The 12,158-nt window shown below is 37.9% G+C and overlaps 1 protein-coding gene across 2 annotated transcripts in view; it reads right to left on the bottom strand.

Moving 5' to 3' along the window:
* Positions 1–1,415: 1,415 nt before the first annotated feature.
* LOC308693357 (protein FAM131A-like) overlaps positions 1,416–12,158 on the bottom strand; it is a gene marked incomplete at both ends in the record, with an annotated part of 30,570 nt that continues 19,827 nt past the window's right edge. For both annotated transcript variants that reach the window (XM_081370210.1, XM_081370209.1), the window contains 4 exons: positions 1,416–1,921; positions 4,101–4,232; positions 8,516–8,698; positions 10,246–10,339. In XM_081370210.1, coding sequence (XP_081226336.1) covers positions 1,416–1,921; positions 4,101–4,232; positions 8,516–8,698; positions 10,246–10,315 — 891 coding nt within the window. The remainder of the gene's footprint in view (positions 1,922–4,100; positions 4,233–8,515; positions 8,699–10,245; positions 10,340–12,158) is intronic.

The following is a 12,158-nucleotide window of genomic DNA, read 5'->3' as shown; positions in this document are numbered from 1 at the left end:
AAATAAAGAAAAAGGGCCATATTTTTCTTTTTCACATTAGTATTATTTTTTTTCCTGATGTAGACAATATCACACAGTGATAATTCAGAGATGGAAAGAGAGAGAAAGAAATAAAGAAATAAAGCAATCAACAAGCATCTTGTGAACAAACCACAGCGTTACTCACTTAGTCCAAATAGGCAATTCACCGCAAAAACCACAGTACAAAAATAGAGCAACTCTCGGAAAGTCCTTCGAACGGCGAAACTCACATCGACTCAACAACACTGCATCAACTCCTAAACATTCATCTGTTCGTCTTAAGACAATTAATGCTTTTAAAATCAAACCAAACGGTGAAAAAAGCAAACATTCCATTCAAGAATATCAAATTTAACATAATAATAATAATAATAGGTTACACTTTATTTTAAGGTGTCCTTGTTACAGTTTAATTATAAAATTAAGTACTGATCAATTTTAATAAATGCCATGTACTTACTATAGGGTTAGGGTTTGGTTGAGGGTTAGTTGCATGTAATCATGCATAATTTACTGTTATTACTATAGTAAGTACATGTAACAAGGATACTGTAAAATAAAGGGTTACACTTTATTTTAAGGTGTCATTGTTACAGTGTAATTATATATTTAAGTACTGAGTAATATTAATGAACTACATGTACTTACTATAGGGTTAGGGTTTGGTTGAGGGTTAGTTGCATGTAATTATGCATAATTTACTGTCATTACTATAGTAACTACATGTAACATAAGTAACAATGACACTGTACAAAAAAGTGTTACCAAATAAAGTGTTACATAATAATAATGATAATAGAAAAAAAGCATAACTTGATCGTCAGTATTCTTACGCATTCTATGTTTTTGAAATACATCTTTCTGTCACGGTATAAACATTCTGCATTCGTGCGTCGCTTCACGAGCGACAGTGACAGATCAGATAGTGAGTTTGACGTAATCAGCAAGCCATGCCCAAAAGATGCAAACTGGGGACCAGGGAACAGGCGTCATGTGATCAAGACCCAGAATGCAATGGGGCCTGACGTCACATAAGGAGCAGGTTACACAACAGCCAAATCCACAAACCGTGCTAAACAACTGGACGTCCGGATCCAAACATTTATGATTTTAAGTTCAGTTCGGCACTTGCAATACATGCGGCGATAATTAGTTTGACGTCAGTCTTATGCTCCTCCTTTTTTTGGGAAACCTCATAAGATTTTATTTTCAGTTCGTCAAGATGCATTTTTTTTCCCGTGAGCCTGAGAACCAAAGATTCAGTCTCGCGTTGAAAATCGATAACGAAGAAACACGAGTTCAAACAACGAGAGGCAAGTGACGCCCGGAGCAAAATGCAAATTAGTGGGCGGAGTCCGGATATAAACATGCACGTCACGTCAGACTGAGAGACGTCACTGCTCCTCTCGCTCTTCTTCCTCCACGTCTTCCTCGTCGAGAGACACGATGCCAGACGAAACCACGTCTGACGGTTTTCTCCGAACGGAATATTCCGGCGGAAGACAGACTCCGCCTCCACAGTCCTTACAAGGCGTGTCTTCGAATGTCTCGGAATATGTTTCCAAGCAACAGGGGGAGTGGCCAAATCGATGCCCCGCCCGGTGTAGGCGGGCCAGCAGTAGCTCCTCCCCTCCCTGAAGAACGCTGAGGATCTTGGCGGTGAGTTCTGCGGCGGGCGAGTCCACGTGACGCCCGAGGTCCCGAAGCAACGGGTGTCTCTCGTCCAGGCTGTACGTGCTGGAGCAGAGCGTGTCTGACGGTGACCCCGGTGACCCCACAGGAGGTGAAAGGTCGGCTCCCACCCCGCTCTCGGCCTCGCACAGACCTCGACCCCGCAGGTGAGCCTGACACACCTGAGTGTGTAAGAGATCCCGCAGGTAATGAGGATACGAGGACAGATCTGAGGAGACAACAGGTGTGTTAGGATCAAAGCACTGCACATATTTAAACAATATTTTTGTTTTAAAGAATGTTTACATGTTTTAATTGGGAAGCAACATAATTCAAAACAGATTATCTCTGTAAATCTCTCTGTCTTGCTGTTTTACTAAGTTTATTTGGTTACACTTTATTTTAAGGTGTCATTGTTACAGTGTAATTATATATTTAAGTACTGAGTAATATTAATTAACTACATGTACTTACTATAGGGTTAGGGTTTGGTTGATGGTTAGTTGCATGTAATTATTGTTATTACTATGGTAAGTACATGTAACAAGGACACTGTAAAATAAAGTGTTACCGTTTGTTTTTTCTTACCCCACTGGTTAATAGTTTATCATTGTTTTAAAGGGTTAGTTCACCCAAAAATGAAAATTCTGTCCTCATTTACTCACCCTCATGTCGTTCCAAACCTGTAAGACTTTCGTTCATCTTCGAAATGCAAATGAAATCTGAGAAATTTCTGTCCCTCCATTGACAGCTACGCAAAATTCCAGTTTGTCACTTCCAAAAGTTCATAAAGAGATTGTAAAACTAATCCATATGAATTGAGCGGTTTAGTCCAAATGTTCTGACTTGATCGCTTCATATGATGAACAGGTTTAATTTAGGCTTTTATTCAAATATGTGACCCTGGATCACGTCACCAGTCTCGAGTCGCACGGGTTTATCTGTGGCAATAGCCAACAATACATTGTACGGGTCAAAATCTATTTTTCTTTTATGCCAAAAATCATGAGGATATTAAGTAAAGATCATGTTCCATGAAGATATTTAGTAAATTTCCTACCGTAAATATATAAAACATGTATTTGTGTGAGTGAATGCAGCACAATCGCCAACATAAATGAACAACTTTAAAGGAGATTTTCTCAATGTTTCGATTTTTTTGCTCCCTCAGATTCCAGATTTACAATAGTTGTGTCTCGACCAAATATATACCAAACCACACATCAATGGAAAGCTTATTTATTCAGGTTTCAGATGATGTATAAATCTCAATTTAATTTTTTTAACCATAAGACTGGTTTTGTGGTCCGGGGTCACATATGGACATTAATCAACACACTCAAGTGTTGAGGTTCATTCTCGTGTTACGCAGCACGTTTGAGCTTCAGCAAGAACCAATGAGGTTCATTATCGCACATCATGCAAGTACGGTTGAGCTTCTGTTTATGTTCGCTGATCAATGTTTATATGTGAATAAAAGCCTAAATTAAATATGTTCAACATATAAAGTGATCAAGTCTCTTCAGAAAACGTGGACTAAACTGCTCAGATAAGGATTATAAGAGTATAAGAGTCAAAGTTGTAGTTGCGTAACTGTCAATGGAGGGACAGAAATCTCTCAGATTTCATTTAAAATATCTTCATTTGTGTTGTGAAGATGAACGGAAGTCTTATGGGTTTGGTACGACATGAGGGTGAGTAATTGATGACAGATTTGTTCATTTCTGGGTGAAGTAACACTTTAATTGGCAGTGGAAACGTGTCGTACAGCGAACAAGGCGTAAACCTGCAAGCTGTGGCTGTATAAAGAGACAAGCTGGATGTGGTACAACTTTATTCCCCCTCTCTCTCTCTCTCTCTCTCTCTCTCTCTCTCTCTCTCTCTCTCTCTCGCGTCTCTCTCTCTCTCTCTCTCTCTCTCTCTCTCTCGCTCGCTCTCTCTCTCTCTCTCTCTCTCTCTCTCTCTCTCTCTCTCGCTCTCTCTCCACGGTCTGCTGCAGCAGAACACATTAAACTTGCAGGAGAAATGAATGCTGGGATATCAAATAGCGCCAGAGAGCAAAACTAAAGAGGGGGGGAGGAGGGGGAGGAGGGGGAAGAGATGTTTTCTGAATGAAAGTAGGGCAGTAGGACAATAATGTCTGTGTTTCGTTTCAGCGTTTAGTTTGAGGGGGAGAGAAAAAGAAAAACAGAGAAAATTGGTCATCATTAGCCTTAATAATAAAAAAAGAAAAAAACTCACGAATATTAATTAGATGCTATAACAAATCAATAGATCATTACATCCATTAACAACTTGGTGCATCAATATATCCACGAAGAGGTGCGCATGTATTTCTGCACTGACTTTGATCAGCTGATCAGATGTTTGTGTGTTATGAATGTGTGTGTGTGTGTGTGTGTGTGTACCTGTGCTCTGTGTAACGGGCTCGTTCGCAGGTAGAAAATCTTCATCGTAAGAATCATCGTTAGACTCGTCACCGTCCACTGAAGACCAGGCACGAAGCTTTGCCTCCGCGATGGCAAACTGCTCTGCCACCCCTGATAAAAACACACACAATCAATTAAATTACATACATCATTTTTTTTTAATGATTCACAGTTTTTATTTTCTCTTTCAGATGAACAAAACAGTACATTCATCAAACCCCCTATCATGTTACCCACCCATCCAACACGTGTCAGGTGCAATTGCCTGAAGATTGTAAGAAACAAACAATAAAATAAATAAATTAAATTAAATAAGAAAAAAGTGCTAAAAAAATAACTTATATAATTAAAGTAAGAATGTGAAAGAGTTAAACACGTCTCACCCACCAGGTCATCATCCTGTACCTGCCCCACTTCCTCCTATAAACCTAGTTTTTTCCCAGTAATCTGTATGCCACTCCTTCATAATACATCCACCATATTTAAACTAGATCACACATATTGGTTGCTAGGCACTGCAGTCATTTTAACAAATGTAGCAGCGAATGTGATGTGTCGCCGTGGAGACAGGCTGATAGATTCTTCTTTAACTGACACATAGAACCCATATTTGATTGACAGGCCATTCTAAATGGAACACTGCCTATATTTGAAATTGTTATGACATCATAGTAGTGTCCTCAGGGAGACAGGAAGTGACCTCACCACTGCTGAGCAGCTCATATCACACACAGCTCTGTCCAGACATGATTGGGTTATAAAAGCAATTAGCTAATTAATGCTCTCGCTGTGTCTCTGGTTTGATTGACAGGACACAAACTATATTTGTACCACAGAAGCACTTGCGGCATATCTGCATAGAAATTGCAAAATAAGTATAATAAAGTAAAATAACAAGAGTGCAAGCAGAGATATGCTCAATGAAAATCTCAATTAAAAAGCTAAATAATTCAAATGTCAATAGGTGCAAAATAAAATAAAAATAAAATAAAAGCAAAATATAATAAAGCAAATTAACAATTAAAATTTCAATAAGCATAAAAAATAATTAAAAGCAAAATAATTAATTTCAATAGGCACAATATGCGCAAAATAAACAAAAAATTCTCAATAGATGCAAAATAAATTAAAAAGAAAATATAATAAGAAAAATAAGAAATAAAATCTCTATATGTGTAAAATAAAATAAAATACAGTTCAATAAAAGTTAAATAAGATAAAGCAAAATAAAAATTATAATTCCAAAAGGTGCAAAATAAAATTAATTAAAACAGCAAAAAATGCAAAAGTCAAATAAAATTTTACTTTTAACCCCCCCCTCTCTCTCTCTCTCTCCTTTGCTTGTGTTAATTCAGAGATTCATCCTTCCATTCATCTTTCACCCTCCGTCAGCAAACACTCACACAGCAAGTTTTGTTGAGGTTTGGCAATTTTCCTAGAATTCAATTTTACCCACCGTGTCACTGTGTGTGTGTGTGTGTGTGTGTGTGTGTGTGTGTGTGTGTGTGTGTGTGTGTGTGTGTGTGTGTGTGTGCGTTGACAAGGACATATACTGTGTACACAAAAAACTCACACGCACAAACAAAATGACATGAATATTTAGTCACTTTATGAAAAGGGAAATCCTACGACACTGACTGACAGAGAGAGAGAGAGAGAGAGAGAGAGAGAGAGAGAGAGAGAGAGAGAGAGAGAGAGAGAGAGAGAGAGAGAGAGAGAGAGAGAGAGAGAGAGAGAGAGAGAGAGAGAGAGAGAGAGAGAGAGAGAGAGAGAGAGAGCTGTGAATGAATCTCTCAAGTTTAGCCCATAAATCGTCCTGCCGTTGCTGAGAAAAAAGCTTTGTCACACCAGCCTCATCCTGGGAAAGTTCGGATGGGAATTGTGAGGAAATTAATGAATTGTTAAGGAAGCGGAATTAAGCACCCATAAACTGATAACTCGATTTGCTAGTCTGATTACTTCATTATCCTGTTAACAGTCACTGTCCCAGTAGCAGAACTCGTGGTTCGCTTGATTTATTGCCCTCTTGATCTGAGTGTCTTCTTTAAAGGGGATCAAAGAGATCATGAGTGATTTCTCCATTGCATGCAACTGAACGATTAATTATTGCCTCATACGAGTTCAGTGGAGTCCAGTCTCTCTCTCATCATTTAAACGTATGCATTTGGCAGATGTTTTTATGCATTTGCATTTGATCAGTTCATGCATTCCCTGGGAAATCAAACCAATGACATGCTGTGGTGTTTGAAAAAGCATTAACAGAACTGAGCGACATGAAAATCAATTCAAATAGACATGTGCTGGTATTTGGTAATGCATTAACATGCACTGTATTATTAGTGTGAGCACTTTCAAATAATTCTAGATACTTTTCTATTAATTTAGATTTTTTTTCCCCCATCCACCTGTTAAATTGAACAACTTTGCATGTGAGCTGCATGAAAGAGGCATGTAACACAGGCTGGAGGTGAAACTCTCCTTCCTCTCTACGCAATCTCAGGATTGGATGAACCCCATATTTCCCTCTTTTTAAGAAGAGAGAGGACAACAAAAACATCATCAGTGCTTGAAGACTCTATTTTGTATTGTTTTACGAATTTTTCTGCAACAGATTAATTAATACGCATCGGACTCAGTGTGCAAGGATACTGTGCGTGACAAATTTTTAGGATGACGAATATGAAAAAACGCATAAGAAAATTTCTTACTTATAAGACCTTAAGTATCTTTGCATTAAACTACGTGACGTAATTTTTATTTCCACTGAAACAGGAAGCTAAGGCGGGACATATTGAATGGCTCCTCCCCCTTTTCAAACAGCCAATAGCGTTTAGTTTCCCTCACAGACTGCGAGTCGTACTTGACAGCAAAGTGAATCCGAGTGCTGATGATACTCTGGATTCAATAGTAGAGTTGTGAATAAACTCTAGCCACTTCATTCTTAACCAGCGTACAGTTGGACAACTGAGTAAAACTCGAGCGTTTGAGCAGCCGAACACACACTCACACACATATTGCTCCGTGACGTATCAACGCTCGCTTTGGCCAGGTGGTGTTTATAGCATAGGGGGCGGAGCTTTAGATTCTAGAGAGCAATTGATTGGACATTAGATGTGATGAGAAGCTGAAGTCCGCGGTGATGTCATAAAAATCCCTGATCCATTTTAGCGAAGAGAGAGACTGTAAGTTTTGAATGCTTATATCTCATAAATGTGAATTTTGTCATTGTTTTGGAGCACACCAGCTTATTCATAACCTTAAGGCTAACATATTCATACTAAAAGCTAACGTAAACGTACATTTTGATTTCGGGGGCCTTTAAGAACGTAAGTCAACCAGTATTTACATGTTTTTCATTTCATTTTTCATTTATTTATTTATTTGAACAGGGACAAAGTAAAATATACATTAACCTTAAAAATGAGAGATGCATTTTACCAAGTTGTAGCACTTGTGCTTTTCACACAGCAGTTTAGATGCTTCGGATAAAACTTTAGTTTCTGTAGCTTATTTTAAAACCGTACACCATGATAAAAGCTTAGCAATTATCGTTACGTGAAAATTTTATACTGTGACATGCCTAAAATACAGAAGCTGATTATGGGCCCTTATCATACACCCGGCGCGATGCAAGTGAAAGCCTGACGCAGTTTTCATTTTCACGTCCTGCGCCGCGTTGTTTAAATAGCAAATGCATTTGCGCCCATGGGCTGTTGGTCTGAAAACGAGGTGTGTGTTCAGGCGCATTGTTGACATGTTGCTATTTTGAGGAACTGGAATAGACTGAGCCATTGACCAACTGAAACCTGCTCTAAAGTCAGTAGTGCAGTATTAGTCGTTAGTAATGTGCGCCTATGGGCTGGTCCACAACACAGGTACACTCTGCTTATTACACACACAACGACAGCAGCACACAAACATGCACAATATTAAAAATAAAAGAATTACAATGTAAAATATTAATATTGTGTTCATAAAGATATGGTGGAAATCTGGCTTGTCCCGTAGATGGTCTGCTAGCGCTTTAACCTCGAGCACACACACACACAGCTTTAACCTCACGCACGAGCAGATCCGTTTCCTCGCCAGAGAAGCGTTCTGTCTTTCCGTTTGAAAATTCCGCCATGTAAATAGCGAATCCGTCATGGCGCGAGCACAACTGGCTTTTACAGGGAATGGGAGATGAGACTCTGATTGGTTGTTACGCCCAAAACACACCCATTACTCATTAAGAGAAAAGGAACAACCCTTTTAGACAATGCGCCAGGAGCGCCAACCATTTTTCCCGTCGTTAAACTAGCAAAAGTGTATTTGGACACGCACTAAGTGCACTTGTGCCGTGAGCTTTAGACCAGTGCTTAAAATAGGGCCGTGTGTGTGTGGAGGTCACTGACCGGCAGCGAAGCGCGCCTCCTGCTCGCCCTCGGACAGATGCGAGTATGACGTGAGGTGGGACTCCAGAGCGCTGGGAGCGTCCGTGGGTTTACACCAGCCCTTCCACTCGATCAGGTGCGCCACGCGTCCCTGCGCCATCGCCGTGGGCTTCGTCACATGATCTTTGACCACCTGCGAGATTCCTGCACGCACACACACACACACACACATAGACTCAGGGGTCAGTGACCCCAATGCTGCATAATACAAAATACATGAGGAATAATCCAGGTCATGGTGTCAGTCAATACCACACAAAGGACTCATCACATACGTGCGTGCGTGTTTACCGTGAAGATCTCGTGTCTAAAGTTGTGTGTGTGTGTGTGTGTGTACATTTCCTATGTATTTCCTATGTATTTTATAATGGACAAAATACAGTTTGTCCATTATAAAAACTATTAGACCTATGGAATGTCCTGACAAGTATAGCAAAACAAACCTGTGTGTGTGCGTGTGTGTGTGTGTGTGTGTGTGTGTGTGTGTGTGTGTGTGTGTGTGCGTGCGTGTGTGTGTGTGTATGTGTGAGAGAGAGTCAGGTTTGGTGATCTTTGTGGAGACCAAATGACCTACATTATGAGAACAATACAGCATCTCAATGTGTCCGAAAGGAGACGCTTCATTATCAAATCTATTGTTATTTTCCATTATTGCTGGGACTTTTGTTACACTACCATTAATCAGCTTTAAATTACTCTGTTAACTATTGACAAGGATTTAATAAGGTGCCACACCTTAGCAGCCTTAAAAAACTAAACAGGCATTTGACTATTGGTGGAATCCAGTGACTATTAATCAGCACCTACAACAGCAGCTTAAACTAAACTAAACTAAACTAAACTAAACTAAACTAAACTAAACTAAACTAAACTAAACTAAACTAAACTAAAACACAAACTAAATTAAACACAAACTAAACTAAAACACAAACTAAACTAAACACAAACTAAACTAAACTAAACTTAACTTAACTAAACTAAGGTAAAAAAACTCAACTAAACTTAACTTAACTTAAACTAAACTAAACTAAACTAAACTAAACTAAACTAAACTAAACTAAATTAAACTAAACTAAACTAAACTAAACTAAACTAAACTAAAACACAAACTAAACTAAACTAAACACAAACTAAACTAAACTTAACTAAACTAAACTAAGGTAAAAAAAATAAACTAAACACAAACTAAACTAAACTAAACTAAACTTAAACACAAACTAAACTAAACTTAACATAACTAAACTAAGGTAAAAAAAATAAACTAAACACAAACTAAACTAAACTAAACTAAACTAAACTAAACTAAACTAAACACAAACTAAACTAAACTAAACTAAACTTAACTTAACTTAACTAAGGTAAAAAAAATAAACTAAACTAAACTAAACACAAACTAAACTAAACTAAACTAAACTAAAAACTAAACTAAAATAAACACAAACTAAACTAAAAACTAAACTAAACTAAAGTAAACAAACTAAACTAAACTAAAAATAGACTAGACTAAAGTAAACTAAAGTAAACACAAACTAAACTAAACTAAAAATAGACTAAACTAAACTAAACTAAACTGTAATTTCATGCTGGTTAATGTTAACCAATAATCAAATGCCCGAGTGAACTATCTGACAAGGTTTTAATAAGGTGCAACTCCTACAACAGCAGCTTAAACTAAACTAAACAGTGTTTACCGTGAAGTGAAGATCTAGCCAGCGCTGCGATCTCGTGAATGGTGAGAGCTCGTCTGGATTTAGGTAACATGTCGCTGCTGTCCTCAACATTTACCTGAGAGAAGACAACAAAACACTGAGTTAAAAACTTTAAAGAACACTTTCATTTCAGCAAAACAATCCAAACATTTCTTATCTGCATTTCAAGGATAGAATTGAATAGAACTGAACTGAACTGAATAGAATAGAATAGAATAGAATAGAATAGAATAGAATAGAATAGAATAGAATAGAATAGAATAGAATTCTGTGTATCAGAACATAAAATAATTATGGAGTAATGGAGAAAACAGGAATAAAATAAACTAGAACAGAACAGAAAATAATAAACTACATGACATGACTAAAATAGAATGGAATAGAATAGAATAGAAGAACTTCAGTCCAGTAGAACAGAAAATAAAAATCAAGAACATATGAAAAGAATGAGGACAGCTGAATAGAAAAGAACAGAATATGAAACAATAGAAATAATACATAATAGAATAGAATAGGCTAACATTAATGCAGCAGAACAGAAAATGACAGTCCCGACTAGATGGAGGGAATAGGAGTAGAATGAAATAGAACAGAAAATAAGAAACTAGATGATTTGACCAGCATAGAATGGAATAGAATAGAACAGATGCAGAATGTGTAAAGCTGAAAAGAAAAGAACAGAATATAAAGTAATAGAAATAATACAGAATAGAATAGAAGAGCTTAAAAGAACAGTTTTGATTTCAGCAAAACAACACAAACATTTCTTCTCTGATTTCTCATCATCTTGTCTAATAAAGACAAGCCTTTTTTGCCCCATTTCTACTGAACTACAGCAGTGTTTAAGTCTGTGGATGTGGCGCGGGTAAGAGAGAATCCCTCAAGAGCAAAGCTCGCATGAGACTGTTCAGGTCACGGTGCGTGTGTAAGGTCACGTGTGTTTCTGTGTTGAGTCGTTCGTGTCTTTATCATCCGCAGGGACTCGCGGTCGACACGTGCACCTGGTGTGTTTGAGCGAGTACGAGGTTAAACGCATTAGCGGAAACGTCATGGCAAAGTTAATGGAGCGGCTGGCAAAATAACAACGGATACATATTGAAATAAAAAACATGCGCAGTCCCCTCGAGATACACGCTGATTATTCCTTACATGAGCTGAGGGTAATAACACCGTTACAGTCTGCTGCCGTTCACACACACACACACACACTCGCCTACTGCCCTACTGAACGGTGAGCTGAGATTCAGTCCCTGAGGAGCTCAAGCTCAGGAAAACAGCACAAACTCCATGAACTCCTACAGCAGGAGCTTTAGATCTTCGCCATTTACAGACGCTTCGTTAATCTGAGACTGGTGACCCCTGACCTCACGACATCACACACAGCCCAGACACTCACTGGATACAAGAGACCAAGATAGAATAGAATAGATGAAGACAGAATAGAATAGACATCGATAGAATAGAATAGACACCGATAGAATAGAATAGATGAAGATAGAATAGACAAAGATATAATAGAATAGACATCGATAGAATAGAATAGACAAAAGACAGAACAGACAAAGATAGAACAGAATAGACAAAGATAGAATAGAATAGACACCGATAGAATAGAATAGACGAAGAATAGAATAGACAAAGATATAATAGAATAGACATCGATAGAATAGAATAGACAAAAGACAGAACAGACAAAGATAGAACAGAATAGACAAAGATAGAATAGAATAGACGAAGAATAGAATAGACAAAGATAGAATAGAATAGATGAAGATAGAATAGAATAGACAAAGATAGAATAGAATAGATGAAGATAGAATAGAATAGACAAAGGTAGAATAGAATAGAAAAAAAGATAGAATAGAATATACAAAGATAGAATAGAATATACAAAG

Source organism: Scardinius erythrophthalmus (genome assembly GCF_964197995.2).
Source record: "Scardinius erythrophthalmus genome assembly, chromosome: 7".
Taxonomy (NCBI): Eukaryota; Metazoa; Chordata; class Actinopteri; order Cypriniformes; family Leuciscidae; genus Scardinius; species Scardinius erythrophthalmus.
This window is presented reverse-complemented; position numbering and strand designations above follow the sequence as displayed.